This window comes from Equus caballus, chromosome 7 (genome assembly GCF_041296265.1).
Source record: "Equus caballus isolate H_3958 breed thoroughbred chromosome 7, TB-T2T, whole genome shotgun sequence".
In the NCBI taxonomy this organism is placed as follows: domain Eukaryota; kingdom Metazoa; phylum Chordata; class Mammalia; order Perissodactyla; family Equidae; genus Equus; species Equus caballus.
In genome coordinates this window covers 15,608,085-15,628,019 of record NC_091690.1, presented here as the reverse complement: position 1 = coordinate 15,628,019, position 19,935 = coordinate 15,608,085, and the positions used below count along the sequence as shown (strand labels likewise).

General features: G+C 36.4%; 1 protein-coding gene across 30 annotated transcripts in view; it reads right to left on the bottom strand.

The window, feature by feature from the left end:
- GRIA4 (glutamate ionotropic receptor AMPA type subunit 4) overlaps positions 1-18,057 on the bottom strand; it is a 368,128-nt gene extending 350,071 nt beyond the window's left edge. For 12 of the 30 annotated variants that reach the window (XR_011440452.1, XR_011440446.1, XR_011440445.1 and 9 more), the window contains exons 1-3: positions 17,617-17,996; positions 16,983-17,160; positions 15,642-15,800 (exon numbers count right to left, since the gene is read on the bottom strand). Coding sequence is in view for 19 of the 30 variants with exons in the window: in XM_070272731.1 (XP_070128832.1) it covers positions 15,642-15,800; positions 16,983-17,070 (247 nt within the window). In the remaining 11 variants the exon portion in view is untranslated. Of the gene's footprint in view, positions 1-15,641; positions 15,801-16,982; positions 17,569-17,616 lie in introns of those variants that run through there. The other 18 variants (XR_011440450.1, XR_011440444.1, XM_070272738.1 and 15 more) reach the window with 7 other exon arrangements.
- Positions 18,058-19,935: the final 1,878 nt, after the last annotated feature.

Here is a 19,935-nt window from a genome sequence, read left to right as displayed (position 1 = left end):
ATAACCAAAAAAGGAGAGACTTGTCTAAAATGTAATCAGAAATGGAATATGCAGTGTTCCATCAGCATCTATACTAATGTGTAAGGAAATTTAATTGCCTTTACACGTATTCTAAATGATGTTGATTTGTTCATTTTTTTTCCCTCCCACCAATACCAGCTCTTTTCCAACCTGCCTCTTATCATAAAAGGTTTGCAGTCTGAAGATAAGTGGTTGAGATGATAAACTGAGTGTTTTTTACTGAAAGTAACAGTTCTCGATAGAAAATAGTGGGCAGAATTACATACAATAATGGGTTCTACAAACAGCAACTGAAGTAGCAAAATAGCATTTCCTGTCTAGGAAATGTTTTCTTAGTGTATTTGGTATAGGAAAGGAACCACGTTTTGCTACATACACGAATGATGAACAGTGGTGCTAGAATTCCTTCTAAAACACAAATATAATTATGCTATAAACTGCCTAAAATGATTCTTGCTGTCTTCTGCCCCAGAAAAAAACCAAAATCCCATCTAAGCCTATAAGGCAGTTTGCAAGGTTCTTCCCCACTCAGTAGTACTGTCTGTACTCTCCTCCTCAACCTTCCACTCCCCAGTCCCCAGACCCCCACCCTTGCTCTCCATTTTCCTGCAACATTACTGCTGCCCAGAGTTGTCTATACACCTTTACACTTTTCCTATGATGCTCTTTTGTTCTCTTGGAACAGCATGGCAAAACCTCACGCATCTTTTAAGATCCAAGCGGATTATCATCTAATTTCTGATTCTTCCTCCAACATTTTCTGTGCTTGGAAAGATGAGAGGTGAGAGGAGGGAAAGAGGGAAGACATTGGAGGAAAATCAACAACAGTGAATTCTTATATTATTCACTGACTAGAATTTCCAAATCTCTGCACAGAGCCTTGAGGTACACTGTTTCCTGGACAAACGATGCACCTATCTTCACCTGGCTGTCAGCCAGGACTGGTGTGGAAGATCTGTGCTCCTCTAAACAATGACACTTTAAAAAAAATCATTCAACTGGCTGTATCAACTCCATAAATCATTATTACATTTTGAAGACATCTTTTTTTACATCTGACTAGAACACTTTCTTTTCCTAACATAACACTGGCCCTTCTGTAAGAAAACAAAACAAAACAAAATAATATAAATAAAGAACAAAACATGTCAATAGTCCCTATACACACAGAAAAAAATTCTTGAACTCAGAACTGTTGGCACAAGTCAGATAGAGGACTCTCACGACTGACATTCTGCCTCAAACAATCTGGATGGATCTTAATTAATTTAACCATTCCCCAACTAAGCTAAGTAATGCTTTAATGAACATTTTCATGACCAGAGATTTTCCTATATTCATGAATTCAAATGATTCACAACCTTTAATGGCTTGCGATAAATTATGACAAATTGATTGTCAAAAGCATTATATCCCACAACTAGAAGGACCTGCAACTAAGATATACAACGTTTTCCCGGGGTGGGGGAGGGGGGTGGTTTGGGGAGATAAAGCAGAAAAAAAAAAGCATTATATCAATTTTAAATGTCCCAGCTACCTTGAGTAATTTAAAATTCTCTTCACCTTTACCACCAAAATTAGCTAATTTATTATGTAAAACTGTATACCTCATTTTAATTTGATTTTCTCTGATTAGTTAAATACATTTTTTAATTTGTTTACTAGATTTATTTATTCACTGTGAATTATCTGTTATATATCTTTTGTCCATTCTTTTCAATATAAATGAATGGTGTGCGTGTATGTACATGCTCATGTTATCTTTTATACAATATAGTTGCATGAGATATTTTCTCAAGATTTGATGGCCTTTGTGTTCGTTTTAATGTTAAAAAAGTACAAGCGCAGTGAAGTGACAATCTTTATGGACAATATGGAGAAACTTTCAAATAAGTTATTTTAGGAGAATTCACATTTAACTGACCACACATACCTACTGTCATCCTATATCTATCCTGTATCACAGCCTGCTGTTAATTTTCCTCATCAATATGGATAATCATAAACAGTCACATAGAATTTAAAATAGTTTATAGCTACCTGAATTAAGATTCAAGATGGTCTTTATGTTTCCAAACAAGGTGAAATTTAAAAATGTACATGTAAAGTCTTTCATTCTGAATTTTTAAAAATGCTCTGTGGAGAGGCTGATTTTAGCAATTCATGTGAACAAAAGAGCAAAGTGTTAAGTTTTAACTGACCACAAATTTAACGTGAACAAACAGAGTGATGTAACTGACTAATTAAAAACCAAGTAATCTTGGACTACACTTTATGTATATAATGCCTAAATAATTGGAATTAATATTCTCACCTGGACAGACTATGTCAAGTCATGATCATGAGTTTCAAAAATGTGGAGTTCAATTCTGGACAGATCATAACAGGCGTATGAGCATTTATCCAGGTCAATATATTTTAACGAAATTATGATGTATCCAGGGTATATTCAGAATGCCAGAACTTGAATGTTAAAGGTTTTAGAAACTATATCATATAAAGAAATGTTATTTAGCTTGGGAAAGTGTAAAGGGGACTGTGAAATGTTTTAAAAAATGTGAAGTGTTTGAGTCATTAGAAAAGAAACTAGATTTGTTTTGTGTTATTCAGTTCTCCTAAGAATTAGTTATTATGAATAACCAACTAAGAAATGGGTTTTTTCTCTCTTTTTTCTCCTCCCTCCATCAGTCAGCAAACATTTATTGAGTATAGAACATGAATGTTTCATGCCCTGTGATAGGCCCTCTGAATAGAGGATCTAACAAGGACCTCACAGTCTAATGGAGTCAACAGATTATCTATCTATCTATTTATTTATCTATCTATCTTTCTATCTATCTATCTGTCTATGTATCTATCTATCACCTCCTAAGGCATATACAAAATACAGAGAATACTCAACAGGAAATTTGAGTATTCAAGCAAAAGTTGACCACCATCTGTGTCGAATGGGATACCATTTAGATTTTTTTATTTACAGCCACTGTAACCTCTATGTTTCTTTTCAAAAATGATGTGCATAGACTTATAAGGTATATTTAAGTAAAAATATTTATATCATCGATAATATTTATGCTATACTTATTATTTATTTCCTATATATGATTTTAGAAAAATCAAGTATATAAAAACAAAACAAAATGCTTAAAAGAGTAATGTTGTTACCGAATAATAAATATGGAACTGAGCTTCCTGGTTGTCAGAGCAAAAAAAAAAAAACCATTTGGACTTACAAGTTTTCCATTTTGAAAGGAGGAAGCATGCATATTTTACAGGAGTAAAAATGTCTTTCTCTTGATTCTAAATCTTTGGAGCAGAGAAGTGGTGAAATGTCTTTCAAACTTGCCTAGGTCAGACTGTACACACAGTTGAAAATTAAGAAATTAACCAAGGATAAGAAAATTTCAAAAGAAGAAGGAATAAAAGGTTATAGAAATTAACAAATTGTTGTGAAATTTACTATAGAGGGTGCAATGTAGCTAATTCACTATAGAAGGTGCAATGTAAGTAATCAAGAACTGACAAGAATAACACCATATATTTGCCTCCAGCCTCCCTTTTTCACAACTCTTCTAGTTCACGAACTCTAAGAAGTGCTAAGGAAGCTGTCAATGTCTGAACAGATGGAATTCTCCTGAGTGGGCTTACTAGTTCACCTGGGCTTCCCAAATGGGCTTTCTCCTGCTTTGAAAGCAGATCGTATCAGCACTTTCTAGTTCTCTCGTCAGCAGACACCACATGTTATAAGCACCTAGAAGGTCTCTTCTACCAGATTTAAATTTATCAAAGTGCTATCTGGCCAGTACAATTCGCAACACTTTGTATTAATAGTCTCACTTTCTTCTTTTATAGGACTTACTTTCCTTCTTTTTTTATTTTTTTAAAGATTTTATTTTTTCCTGTTTCTCCCCAAAGCCCCCCCGGTACATAGTTGTGTATTCTTCGTTGTGGGTCCTTCTAGTTGTGGCATGTGGGACGCTGCCTCAGCGTGGTCTGATGAGCAGTGCCATGTCCACGCCCAGGATTCGAACTAACGAAACACTGGGCCGCCTGCAGCGGAGCGCGCGAACTTAACCACTCGGCCACGGGGCCAGCCCCTTACTTTCCTTCTTACTTAGCCCATCCCACGAGTTGAATCTAGTGGAAACAAATGAGGAAAAAAATGCTTAAGATAAGGAAAATACATAACACTTACGTTGGATCCACTACCTCAATTGTCTTCATATTTTCCGCTTGATTCTCTCTAAGATAACACATGAAACGTCTTAGCTATCCTAAGGATGCCTCAAAGATGAGTGAAGAGAAAACTCATCAATATCAATCATTCATCATTCAAAGATATTTACTGATTATTACTTTGTACCAGGCACTGTACAAGGTTATAAGAATATATTGTTTACTAAGGCAGATAACACCCTTGGTTCTAGGAGTTTATATTCTAGTGGGGACTATAGATGATAAATAAGTAAATAAATGAAAATAATAATTACAGATTGTGACAAAAGCAAACAGGATCATAGGTTGTTAATGCAATATAGAGTAATTGGAGCTGGGGAGTGGAAGGGCTTACTCTAGAGAACTTGGCCAGGAAGGTTTCTCTGAGGTGGTCACATTTGACCTGAATCCTGAAGGTTGAGAAAAAGCTATTCAAGCAAATAACTGGATTGGAATATTTCAACAAAAGGGAATGGCAAATACAAAGAGATAGAGAAAAGAAACGGTTAAAGCATGTTTGGGAACCAAATCGCCAACAGAACGGATTGCAACAAGGTGAACAAGACAAAGATGTGGGCAAGAGTCAGATCGTGCAGAGTTGGAATTTTCTTCTAAGAGAATGAAAAGCCACCGTAGGGTTTAAGTGAGAAAGAGACAGTCTTTGACTTATAAATTCAGAGGGGCATCCCTGGCTCCAGTTTCTAAAATGGATGGAGAGAAGTAATGAGTACAAGTAGGAGATTAATTATGAAGGTATTAGAAAAGTACCATTGACTTGGACTAGAATGGTGAGAGAGAAATGGAGAAAGGTGAAAATATTTGTGATGTACTTTGGAGACAGAGCAAGAGGACTTGGTCAGAAGCTGAGCGGCAATCAGGAAAAAAAAAAAACCAAAAATCTAGGAAGCAAGAGAAAACAGATGATAAAAATATCAAAACTGGCAGTATGACCACTAGGGATTGCGAGGAAAGGGTAGGCAGGTGAAAAACAGCAAATGGGAGAATTTTGGAAGGGAGAAAATGCAGAACCTCTGCCCAAGGTCAAATTCAGTCAAAAAAGAGCAGGAGTTTTGCACAAATGTAGTAGTTCAAAGCACTTTTAAAAGAATAGCTTTTTCAAAATAAATAGTGTGGGAAAAAATAAAGATCAATTCTTAACACACATAAGAAAATTAACTCCAGGAGGCCGACTCCATGGCCGAGAGGTTATGTTTGCACGCTCTGCTTTGGCGGCCCAGGGTTTCACCAGTTCAGATCCTGTTTGTGGACATGGCACTCCTCATTAGGCCACACTGAGGCAGCGTCCCACATAGCGGAAGCAGAGGCACTCACAAGTAGAATCTACAACTATGTACTGGGAGGCTTTGGGGAGAAGCATGAAAAAAAAGAAGATTGGCAACACTTGTTAGCTCAGGTGCCAATCTTTAAGAAAAGAAATTCCAAAAGAGTTAGTGTGATAAATGTAAAATGTAAGACCATAAAGGTACTAGAAAAAACATGGGCTAATATCCTTATAATTTAAAGGATAGGAATAACTTTATAAGCCATAAAATCCAGAAGCCATAAAAACAGTGATTCATGGATTTAATTATATAAAAATTTAAAATGTCTGTATATCAAAAGACCTCATAAGTAAAGCTATAAGCCAAAGGCACAGTGGAAAAATAATTGGCAACATAGATGACAAAGGGTTAATTTCTATTGTACATAAAACACTCCCACAAACAAAGAAGAAAACATTAACAAAGGAAAAGAACAAACAGTAACAGAGAAAGAGGTACACAGACCTTATAAATATAGGAAAATATTCTAAGCCTCACTATTAATCAAAAATATGCAAATTAAAGCAGCAATTAGGTGTCATTTTCACCCATCAGGACAAGCGAAGATTCAAGAGACTGATAATGGCTAGTGTTGGCAGGTCACAGAAAAACAATTATTCTCACATCCCAATGGTTGTAAATTTAAATAACATTTTCTTCCTGAGGAGAAAAAATTGACAATATCTATTAAAAGAAAACATTCCAGGAATTAATGCTACAGGAATATTCCAACAGGTACATAAACAGTTTTACTGCTATTTTGTTTGTAATATCAAAATGTGGAAACAACCTGAATGTTGATCCAGACGGCTTCAGTACATTTATCACAGCAACTTGGCATGATGACATATTATACAGGAGTAAAAGAAAATGAGATAACTCTTATACACTGGCAGAAAACGTTTTATGTTAAATGTAATAAACCATTAATAAAATATAGGTATACAGTGATATTTTTATTAAATACTTTTATTTCTAGATATATATTAGTATCTTATGTTCATTGCACTCTTTATGTAAGTCTATAGAGATAAAAAAAGAAGTCTAGAAAGATCTGTAGACCACTGTTTATTGTGATTATCTCTAATTGGTGGGATTATAGAATATTTTGACTTTTTAAGATCTCTGAATTATTTGAAATTTTCACAAGCATATGTTTGCTTTGAAATAAAGATAACAATATGAAAAATGGAAAGAAGACAGGGCGTGATACATTTAAAGTTACCAATGAAAAACTGCTTATTTTAGAGTAAGCTTATAAGCAACAAAAACAAGAAAACACTGATTATAGCTTATGGTATAATTTTTCCTTATCTGAAGAAATACAGTGGCTTATGCAAAGAAAGCATCAAATCTCAATTTTTTTAATCTTTTATTTCTAAGATAACATTGAACGTTTTATTGATGATGCCAGTAGTTTTCTTAAGTCTAAGGTAAGTGATGATACTATGAAGACTGGATTGATTTTGACTTGGGGTGATGCTCTTTAAGACAATCATCACTATGTTTATTTGGAATCCAAAAATACCTAAAAGAAAACCTGAAAGAAAATGCATGACAGCTAAGCAAATCCTAAAGTAAAATGCTCAGAAAAATATGCTTCGAATAGCTGTTCTTATTCTGAAATCAAATAACACTTCTATAAAAAAATATGTAGGTTGGACAACTAATGAAGTAGCCAACACTGTTTGCATAACATTTAAAAGAGTCGTTTAGTCATTTTAACAGATGGTGGTATTTATGACATGAATTTGGCAATAGAAAGTAATGGGGGTGTCCCTGTTTAGAATTCTTAAATTTCTGTGCTGCATTACAAATCACATAGAAGAATCATGTCCAATGTCATATGCTACACAAATTGGGGTAAATGAAAGTTGTTAAAGTAAAGAGATAGCTGTGAGAAAAACATCTTTCTATTTAAATTAGGAGTTGTCTAGCTATTGTCACACGGAGTGATGGCTAACTTGTGGATTTACTAACAAAGATACTGTAGTATGAATGACAGCAAAACTAACTTTAGGATCTGATGCCCTGGATACTTTCTGGTTAGGCAAATTTTCTTATCTATAAATCTTCAGTTTCTCCACATATAAAATGATAATAATAATAATAATTATAATGCTTGCTTCTTAGAGTTGTGTAAAAATTGAGGTAACTAACACAAGACCCTTGGCACAAAGTGCCCATTTTAGCACCTATTGTTATTATTATTGGAGGAGTGAGTTTCAAAGAACAGGGAGTTGACAGCAATGTCAAATCCTGCAAACTATTAAGAGACAATGAAGGCTAAGGAACAACAACTGGATTTACTAATCTTCACGTCACTGATGGCCTTCAAGAACACAGTGTTCCAGGAGTGGTGACGGTAAGGGAAAAGACAAATTGTGATAAAAATAGGAGCTAATGTGGACTATGTAGAACTTTTGATAGTAAGAGAAGGAATAGAAATAATAAGATGACACTTTGGGAGGCAGACGACCAAGCCAAGCATTTTTCAGCTAGGACACACTGATTATCTCCTACATCAAGGGTCACGGAAGAAGCTCGTGGAGATGGATTTTATGGAAAAATTCCTGGTTAGTTTCAAGAATAAAATCTGATTGGCTTCTAAAATGATGAAGGTAGGGAATGAAGTGCTGGTTTTTTTAATCTAATTTATGTAGAGCTCCATTAGGGCTGTGGTACTGGGCCTTTTTCTGTGACTGGAATTTATTGAAAAGCTGTTTAGACTCTCTCTCTGTAAATACACATACACACACACACACCGTGCTCAAGAACACACAATCTTGCATATAATTAGAAGAATTCACTGACCTCTTTAATCCATCCATGAGCCAATCTTCTCTCCGAATGGTCCATAGATCTCACATAAAGTTACCCTCTCTTAGGACTTAGAAATAATTTTGGACTTAGAAATAATAAAAATGAATTTAGACTTATGTGTGTAAATTAAAATTAACAATTCAGTGACGAGTCAAAAAATTCCTATGAAATATCAACAAAATATATTTATTCAAAACAAATTTTTTCAACATATAAACAGAAAATATAAATGACTCTTGAAATGTTATGATTGGCTCAGGAATAAATGCTTCATATAAAGCACAAAATGTATACAACTGAACTTAATTGAATACCAATTATATGCCAAATATTTTTCAAATACTTTTCTAACACTCATAAGATTTATGTATGGTAGGTGTTATTTCCCTGTGTTCACAGAAGTAGAAACTGAGGCTCAGAAGTATTAAGTAACTTACCTACTAATGGGTTGCAAATTCAAGCCCACCTGATTCAAAAGTCTAGAGAAGACTCTTTCTCCCTACCTCTACATAAAAGATAAGAATATTCTAGGCCATTATACAGAAAAGAGTATGTATTAAGATTCAAAAGTCTAGAGAAGACTCTTTCTCCCTACCTCTACATAAAAGATAAGAATATTCTAGGCCATTATACAGAAAAGAGTATGTATTAAGAGAACCTATGTGGGGTTTAATAAAGGCTGAAGTTTTTTCCTGGTCAAAATGCAAAAGAACGCTCTAAAAGGAAGACAAGCAAAGACTGATGTTAAAGATGTTAGAATTATCCTCGCAATTCATTCTTTAAATTCGGAAGCCTTTGACAAGGTTGATCACTATTTACTTGAAACTCTCCCCACCCCGTGGCTCCCGTGAAATTACTCTTGCCTCATTTTCCTCTGAACTCTCTGACCCATTTTCCTTTAGTCTCCTTTCCTCTCCCTGTCCCTCAAGTATTACTATTTTCTGGGATTTTGTTCTGAGCAGTCTTTTCACTGCTCTTGCTCTCTCTGGGTGATCTCACCCACGTCCATGGCTTCAACCATCACCAAACGTCTGTCCTCATTTCAGACTGAAGCCCTGGCACTCCAGATGTACATGTCCAACTTTCTACTGCACGTCTCCATTTGGATGTCTCTTAAACACCTCAAAATCAGTACATTCCCACTAAATTGGCCCTCCCCACTCAGATCTGCTCCTTCTCCTGTGTGTCCCTTCCTACTCGACGGTACCACTATCTAATCAATTGTCTTGGATAGAAATAGGAGAAATCATCTTTAATTCTTACCATACTTACTTTCCACCATCCCACACAGGCATCCAATCCATCACTAAGTTCTGTTAACAGTTCTGTATTCTGGGATCTCTGTGCTTTTCTCTCTCCTCAGTGCTTCTACATTTATTTAAGCATTTATCATTCTAAATTGTATTACTTCAAGACTCAACTGCTGTCTTTTTTTCCCACTTTTTCCTCTTTCCAATTCATTCTCCTTCTTGCAATCAGCCTGTTCTTTGTAAAATATAAATCTGATCATATTACTATTGTATTTAAATCATTTAAGGATCCCCTTTTTTATTCAGAAGAGTCCCCTTAGAATACGGATCTACAAAGTTTCTCCTTTTAACACACCTCTCCCGCCCCTCATACTCAATACTACAGCCATATTAAACCATATTCAGCAGTTCAACCACATCTGCTGCTCCCAGAACTTGGTGCCTTGTCACATGCTTTTCCTTTGGCCATGCCTTCCTTACCCCCTCCTTTTCGAAGGACTCAATTAGAGCTTTAACACCCAGATCAGGTGACACCTCCCCTAGGAAGCCAGGCCAAGTTTGGTGTTATTCTCCTTCCTGTGTCTATCTCTGTAACAGCACTCTGTTTCTCTATCATAGCACCTTATCTCTCTATACTGTAATAACTGACATCAATCTTTCTCACTGGACTAGCAGCTCCTTGAGGGCAGCAACTACTCTGATAAGTTTTTGTATCCTCTTTTCTAACATAGTGCCTTAAGTACAGTTGCCCTTGATACATATATTTAATGAATAAATGGATATATTAATTATCTAATCTAGTGAATGAATGGATGAAGTCATTACATAACATGACTTCAGTCTTTGCTCTATCACTCACTGTCATCTGATTAATGAGTAAGTTGCCCAGAAATGTCTTGCCCCATTTTCTTCAAAATGTTGCAATTAAATTAGAAGAAAAGATAAATGACAATTCTTTTTTCTTTCGTAATTCAAATAATCTCAGTATACATGTATTTTCCATACCCTATGGCGTCCTGTAAAAGTATTAGCATAGAAGTTAGAAAATCTGGGTTCAAACCCGCTTTGCCGCTTATTAGCTACATGGTCTTTGGCATGTGAGGTGACTCCTTTGAGCCAAAACTGGCTTAACTATAAAATAATGACTATCTTCTCAGACTGTCTCACTCTCAGATTAGCTTGAGGTCAAATAAAATCATGTATATGAAATCAATTTAAAAACTATGCGTTGCCTTAAATTATAAGATGTATTTTATTTATTCATCATTTTCAATTTCTGAACAAAAAGAAAATTCTATAAATAATATATACACATATTTCCTAATGTTAACACAATACATGCAATTTATATGTATTTCTTCTTTAGGAGGAAAAACTATATTTCCAGTATATATGTCTACATATTTCCTCTTTGGGAAATAAACACTTGGAAGAATTTAGACTAAAAAAGTTTAAGGAGTTTTTCTAATACTTTTATGGAAGCTTAATCCTGTGACAATTCTGAAATACATCAATGCAAATTATGCATCATCCTATCATTTAAGGGACAAACCATAGGAATGACTCATCTTTGTCATTAATTTCATGATGGAGAATTAAGAGGAAGAGAGAAAGAATATTATAAAACTAAAGAATTATTTCAAATCAACATAGAATCTTGTGATTGATTCAAAATAAGGAAACTTGACAGTGACAGTAGAGTCACGTCACTCATTTTCCTAAAAATAATCAAAAACCAACTAGATTTGATTCTAAAGCATCTCTACTAACAATTTTGCAGATAAAACCATCAGAATTTTATACTTAGTATGTTTATTATATCAGCCCAATGTAAACTCTTGGAATGTCTTTTTAGGGCTTCATGTCCCTGAAAGGGAAAAAGTTCAGTATTTAAACATTGTTGAATTGTAGCCCAAATATCATATTTTTTAGTACTCAAATTAAATGAGTTTTTATTAAGTACCTACTATATAAGTGGAAATGCCTGCAGAGTCTATTGGATACAGTATCACATTTTCAATGTGTTTAGATTAACTAAACAAGTATATTTTATATACCATCCTACTTTACAAGTGGCACTCATCCTGGATAGAGTACCAAGTAAACTGGACACAAACACAACTAATATTTAACTCAAAATAGTACAATTTACTGTTACTTGGGTGTAACATCCATTCTATTTGTAATCCCTACAACTTACCAATCCATCATGTTTTAAAGCACTGAATAAATGGATTTTAGATAGAAAAGGAGAGTAATATAAAGACATCATTAAAAAAATACTAACCAATAGTTTCTTCCTGACTTAAAAAAATTGGAAATATTCTATGAAATTCTTTTATAATTTCACCAAAGTTACAATACATAGGTACCTGATATATTTTATTATATATTTCCTATTGCCTGTCTGAAATTTAAGAGTCATTTCAGAAACTGAATATTTGTGACTGCCTTATTAAAGGACCTGTTCTTTTACAAGATTTCTAGTGTAACTGGACTAAACTAATAATCTCAATATCTCAAATATTTTTATCTTTTAGAAAACTTGGTGATAGACTACTTTAGTATTTTGGTTACTAATTCTGGTCAAATTTAATATATACTATCCTCCAAACCAAAAATCTCTGGTCATTAACTACTGGAAAACTATAAGAAAACAGCCTGCTTTCAGGTTGTCTCAAATGTTTTGCAAAGGACATCTCTAATTTAACTAGCATGGCTGTTTGCAAAGACAGCTATTTTGGGTCAATTGTATATTTTATTAAAGAATATTGCTCATATTGAATTGATTTTTAAAAAAGCCATTTTACTAAACCTCTTACTTTGGATAGACCACAAGAAAAAATGAATACTTTTAATTACATTTTGAAATGTGAATACTTGGGCTATTTATTACACCTGTACTACTTTTGTTATTGAAATAGGTCATAACTTTATATTACCTGTATTTCTTATAATTTCAGTTTTGAATTGAACAAAGTGTGACTTTCCAACAATGTGCATAGTTCAAAAAGGAAAACGATGTTTTAAACTCAACCTTACACAATTATTGTTGAAAATAAAATAAAACCATAAGTCAAAATTATACGCACCCCCCCCCCAGGAACTTTGGATTTATACCAAAAGTGATAAATTTGAGTTGATCAGGTTTAGACGTGTGTAGTATGTAAACTCCATAGATCGAATGTTTAGGTTTCTCAAAGTATTCTTAGAGCGCTAAGCTAATTTTGAGGCAGAAGAATAAGCATTAAATTATATCTGTCCAACAAATGACCATACTCTTTATTCTTTAATATGCCTTTTTTGTCTTCTAGTATACATTCCATAAAATAAACATATCCTGTTTAATGTATCTGGTTCACAGACAAACTAGATCCCTCAGTTTTACAAGGATCCATTGCAAGAAAGTCACAATTAAAATAAACCTAGCTAGTCATATATTATATCTTTATATTTAATCCAACATGAAAAATTTAAAAATCCATTCTGCACCACTGTGAGAAATAAGTTCCATGTTAATTCTCCAGAACACTATTTTTATCCTTTGTACCCAAGGCACAAAGTTTGATATATGAGGTTGCCTCATACTTACTGCTTAGGTTTCACCTTTAATTAGACTGGAAAATCACGCACATATATGTTCTCAGTCAATCAACTCAACAAACATCAATTACCTGACCTCTGCTCTCTGCCAATTGATTTTTCCCAAATTCTTCTTAGATTTGCCTTAAGGACATTTAGAATACTCATTTGTCAAAAAAAAAAAAATGTCCTTTTCTTCACTAGAAAATGTTTTTTCCTTATTTACAATTTACATTTTTTTGAAAATATTGTAAACGTATACGCAAAATAAATTTACAGAAAAATACTATATTACTAACATTGTGTTACATTTGGATTCAAAACTAGCAAAGTTTACTTAGTTTCAATTTTCTCAATCCTAACACATTAAATAAAGAATAGCATATTATCCATATTTTATACCTTTCTCTACTGTTTTATTCTATGTTCAGCTTCTTATCAATTTCCCATGTTTACAGGACTTTCCCAGTAATACTTCATTGTATATGGCATTTTCATTACGTAAATAAAATAATACTAATTAAAATTATCCTGAATGAGATTAATAAATGATATGGAGGAAGGAAGGATTAGTGCTTTATAGTTTATATAGCTGGAAGTCATAATACAAACTTTAGAATACTTAAGAACTTATAAAAGCAAAGCAAAATAAAACTAATATATCTGCCACTTTTAAGAAAGTCAAAATTTAATAACGAAAATTAATATTTAAATAGTAATTTACTGTTGACAAACTACCTTCACATATATTTCGATCATAAATTATTTCTAAACTTAGGAATGCTTTTGTTGATAGAATCTCAGGAGAGACATAAGAAAAATATTTAAATAAATAGATAATATTTATGTTCTAAAGAGTATACTTTATATTTAGAACTATTTGAAATGTTGACATCCTTTTGAAAACTTGGAAGACAAAACTAATAACTTATAAAATTTGCAAAAACGACTATCCATAAACCTAGCTCTCAATTTATATGCATTTCCACTTAAAAATAACTCCCTACTGCTGTAAAGTAATACTGATTTTGTCACTAAATACAACAAAGAGTTTTTAATCAAATAGTGCTCATAGGAACTACAACATTCCTGCAAAATAATACCATTGTGGCAGTTTACAAAAATGTCAAAGACTTTGACCTCCTTATGAAATCAAGTTCTAAAATAAAGTAATAGTTAGATGCCAAAAATTAAGGAAAAATGATCATGTTATCTGTTAGATGAATTGATGACAAATAAGTGTGAATTAAAACAATTAAATTAATGAAACTGATATCCTCCAAACACTTAAAACTCTTTGTTTTCAATTTCACCTGTTTGTTCAGCACACTTTCTTGTACTGAGAAGACTTTTAAAATTAAAATATGCTCAATTTGATATAATACAAATATTCTGCAATTCAGAGTGAACAATTTATTACTGTTGTGGAAAATTTCAGATAGAAACTATTCCTATATATATCACATAATCTATAACCATTATCTTAACATAAATCTTGAGCAGTAGTTAACTAGCATGTAAAGCTGAGGAGATATTTGAAACATGCATTTCTTTCAAGAGTGAAAATGCAATATAAATTCTATATTGACTGATTATACCTTAGAGAATTAAATTAATACACAGTTGATTGCATTATTTTACATTAAATTATGCAGTATTTTGGTGGGAGAGCACCGTACAACTGTTTTATTAAGGCATTTGGTGAGGTCACCCGGTTAGTTTCATTGTGTGGGGTAATAGATCCAGCTGGGTTGGTTTGTGAATTCAGGTGGATGGGAGACTAACATGATTTGGCACCAAGGTAAGGATTCATGGAGTTATATCCACAGGATATATGTATTACGTGATAGTAAGAGACATTTACAACCCAGAATATAAGAGCAGGGCAGCCTCAAGTGACATCACCAGATCATCTGCAGTGTCAACCAACCGCCTCAAACATATATCCTCCACACCACAGCTCCCCTCTCTTTCTCTCTGTTAGCAAAGCTTCCCTTGCCTTCACCAGTGTAACATAGCATGTATCTTCTTTAAAAGCAAGCCATATGCTTACTCAAGAGAAAAGCAAATAAGAAAAACCGAAGGAACAGAATAAAAAACTAGATTGAGTACAATTTTCACTAACTTGACATTCAGGTGACAAGATTAACACTGAAATGTTAAGGGAGAAGTTAACTTAATTATCCTGACCAGAAATGAGGGGGGAAAAAAAAGAAGGAAGGAAGGAAGAAAAAGAAAGACAGACCAGCTGAATATCCCTGAGTCTAAACCTTGTTTTTAACTCTGATTTGCTCTGGAAGCAGCCAACAGTGGGGCTCTTGAATTTCTTTCCAAAAAAATTAAATAATCATAACAATAAAGAGGAAGTGGACTCTATTGCCTCATTTCAATTCTCTTCTAATTTATCCACAACTTATGTTTTACTTACAAGCATTCGTTACAGCAAAACTGTTGGCTGTCTCAATGTTGTCCACATGAGGTACCAAATTAAAAGGAGCTTCCGACGCATTGGGGCTGGTGTTATGAAGAAAAATTGCCAATCGAAAAGCAGTGTATTCCTGATCTGTGTTTCGGATAAAGAGACCACCTATTAAAAACAAGAGGAAAAGTACATTCAATGCTTCCTCCTGTAAATGTGATACCCACCCCAAGTGCTGTCAAATCCACTGCCATTCAGCAGCACACACAATCAAGGAGCTATCCCTGCCACAACCTGGGAGACTGCCCTTTGTCCCTAAGGTGCATGCTTAGTATTTTAGTCTTTAGGACAGCTCAGCTTTTTTCTGTCCCAATTCGTCACGATCACAATGACCTCTGAGACCATGTAGTGTGTTTTTCCTTTCTCTCTCTTGCCCTCCCCATGATTCCCAGCACACTGCTACATCAGCTAGCTCATGGGCATTTCTCTCTAAGATGCAGGCATATGAACAGAAAAGGGGATTTGCATTAAAATGCAGACAGGCAGGGATGTGATGACATGCAGGGAAGAAGGAAACCAGAAAGGAGACATGAACTTTGTTTTTCTGCAGCTCGTGGACTCAGTCTAATTAGCTCCGTTATGTGCACAGTCCACGAGAAATGATGCAGTGTTGAGACTGAGCTTAGCTGGAAGAAATTCAATAGCTGCGTCCCATGAAAAGATAGGAGAGAATAGCAAGAAAAGCCAAGGATGGATAGGGTCCCTGGAAATAGAGTCGAGACGGAGGAATAAGGGCAAAAGATTCACAAAGAAAACAAAATAAAAGGAGAAAAGCTTCCAGGGAAGGGATCTAACTTTGGAATCGGTTAACGGGTAGCTAGACAAGGCAAGGGGGTTTGGGTGCAAACGCTTTTTTTGCCCAAACAGTGTCTTTCTGTGATAGCGAGAAAGCTGCGGCGTCCAGCACGGGAAGAAGTATGTATTTTTTTAAAACAAACTCGACATCCCTTCGTGCTCTAGAGAAAGGGATGAAAAGACACACCACATAAAACGTAATCAAATCCCACGGAGGTTTTTTCCAACTTATTCCAATCCTACTTAAGACACTTGAGCCAAAGGAGAAAACAGGAGTCTGGGCTGAGGACGGATGGGCGGGCAGTTCTGTGAATATTCCAACCGAACGTGCACTAAAGAGGCAGTTTTTTCGTAAAGGGGAGAAAGGAAGAGAGAAGCAGAGGGGAAGGGAGCCGCCGGAGGTTTCCCTGAATTGCTCATCACCAACTCATTTAACTCACTTTCGGATGTCTGCCACAGCACCCCCAATGCACACCCCACCTGAGCAGACCTTACCTATTTGCACGCTGCTCGGAAAGGCTCCCATGGCGAGTCCCCAAAATCCAGAAAATAACAAGACAATCTGTCTGCAAATAATCCTCATCTTCTTTTCTCCTCTCCCTGGCGCGCGCTCTCTCTCTTTCTCTCACACTCTTCCTAAAGGCTGTTCAGAGAGGCATTGAAGACGATGGCGCTAAAATTAAAAACAACCAAAAAAAAAAAAAAAGGAAAAAAAAAGAGAGAGGTTTGGGTGGTTTATGATTGTGACTATTTCCCTTTAGCAATCCATCGCGAGCTGCCAGCTTTTTCCCGCAGTCTCCATAGCCCTGGGAGAGGCTTTCTGTCCGGCTGCAAATGTTGCACATGCAAAAGATGGTGGTGGAGCGTCTAGTGGCTGCTCGCAGGGATGAGACATGCGCTCTCTCTTTGCCTCACTTGCTCTCGCGCTCGCCCCTCGCTTTCTCACATACACACAAACACTGGCGCCGCGGCCGCCGCACGCGCTCCCCAGCTCGCACCCGCGACATGCCCCCAGCCTGCGCCAGCCCAGAGCATCGCTGCCCTCCTCGTCTTCCCTCCCCGAGCGCGCAGCACTCTCTCCGTCACCCCTGGCCCCCCGCTCGGCAATCTTCACCCCTTGGGTGCTCACCGGAGCGCCCCAGTCTCTCCGACGCTCCTGAGCCAGTCTGGATACAGGTTTTTTCCCCTTCTCCTCACCACTCACTGACTCCCTTCTCTCTTCTTCCCCGTTCGCCGGGGGACCTACTCTGGGGATGGGCACCCCCAGTGCCCCTCTTTCTGCTCTCCAGGCGCCTCTGCTTCCCGGCTGCGCTTGGCAGGAAATTGGCCCGCGGGCCAGGTCTGCAAGATCAGATCAGGGGCTCCGGGAGTTTGTATCTCCCATGCCCCCGACCCCCTGCCGCATCCTTGCGGGCTCGCGCGGGGAGGATCGGCTGCCTCCCTCCCCTACAGCCCTCGCCTTCCCTCTCAGCCTCGCCCTCTGCTGCCACTGGGCTGCGCGCGGGGGACTCCGGTCCTCGCTGCAGCAAAGATTTCTCATCAGCAAACGGCCTGGGAATCTGGAGAGCCTGAGATGGGAATGGATGAGGTGAAGGGGCTCAGGGAAGGAGAGGAGGAGAAAAAGGGGCAATGGGCAGCTCCGGGCAGGTCTAAGAGACTGGGACCAAGGAGGAAAGAATTGGAGGGGGGAAGGCTGGGGAAGAGACCAGAGAAGTTGAAACATCCTTGGAAAGAGAGTAGGATAGAAAATGTTAATTTAAATAACAAAGTTTAGGGTCATGAACAGGATGGGGAAGAGACTGAGAAATGAAAACTGAACGGGGCCTCCAATATGTTCTTTGAAAGGTATGAAGCAGAACTAAGAATAAGAACTGTGTCAAGTATAAAGTAGTAAAAGTAATTAAAGACTCCTTTCTTTCCAGGCGCCCTTTCAGGAAGACACTTTTCGTCTGTGCTGTGGCCCACTGCAGGAGTAGACGGGACACAGTTCAGGGGCTGATGAAGGCGGATGAGAAGGACAGTAGTTGGGGAAGTGGACACAAGTGGCTAATAGAAAAATAGGGCATTTTTCATGCACATCTTTTCTTACCTGGGGCTCTGGAATACTCTCTCTGCTTCATGTCATTCTAGGAAGACTGAAGCACTGCATTGATGATGTCGTAGTCATTTTCACTGGATAGAAGAAAATGAATTATCCCAGAAAGTTTTAGAGCTGTGGTGTCACTTCTTCTCCAGGGTCACCTTTAAGACTTCATTTCCCCTGGCTGTGTCTGTACCACACCCAGAGCGTGACTGTGGTGGCAATGCTTGACAGGTTTCTGATTTCCTCTGTACGGTGTGAGGTCTTCTAATCTAGACAGTAGAAACAATCCCCTAATTCCATTAAACTGTGAGAGAGAAAGTGTTTTAAATCTTCACGGTTCTTTGGGTGCCGTTGGTTAGATTGTATCATTTTAGAGCCTAGAAAGTTGGGTCACATCGATTCGAGCCAAGCTTCTGAGGAAGAGTTAGGGAGAGAGATGCTCCTTCAAGGTTAAGGAACCCAAAGTAGTGTCTCCCATTACATTTTACAAAAGACTTCAGCAAGTGTCTGTGTTTATCTGATGTGGTATTTGGAAAAAGAGGTGAGTGGATTGATTAGTGTGGAATTCTTACAAGGGTCCCACCTGGTAAAGACTTTTTTTGGTGTATATGCTACCTTTACTCCTTCGAATCTCCTTTTATTCCATTTCACCAATTATCTGTGTTTGTAGATGATGTTTAATAATCCCTGCTTGAACTGCAGAGTGCTTTTTCTACAGAGCGCTTTTTTTTTTTAATTCTGAATTTTGCTTTAAAATCACATCTCTTTTTTTTGTTTATCTCCTTTCCTCTTACATTTCACCACAGATTGTTATGACAAAAAACAACCTAATTGTGAGTAATTGAATTACACAAATCATACATTTGTCATTTCAGTTTATAAGGCTTTAGTCTTGCAAGTCAAGTGGGATTTGAAATGTTTTGCTTTTTGTCTTTTCTGTCACTGTAAAAACCAAGGCTGTAAATAATATCATTCTGTTTCTCTTATAAGAAAATAACAAAATAGGCCACATAAAATTCAAGTTGAATATAAGTTATATTAAGATTTCAAAGACCACCAAATCTTTAAACTCATCACCTAGTTGGCCAATGAGTGAAGCTCTGCCTAGTTCACAGAGGCAATTATTAGCTTCTGTTCTTCTCAAAATTGAAAGATTTGAGCTTTCATATGACGTAATGCCATCATCAATATAGATGCAGGACAAGTTTTATTTTTCGTCTAACCATCATGATGACGCCTTGGATAATAAGACCACAGATGACACGCCTGTATTTTTCCAAGATAGTAATCTTGTTTGTTGAATTTCTATTTTTCCAGTTAATTAAAATCTTCATCCACTTTATCAATTCAAATTACCTTTCTCTG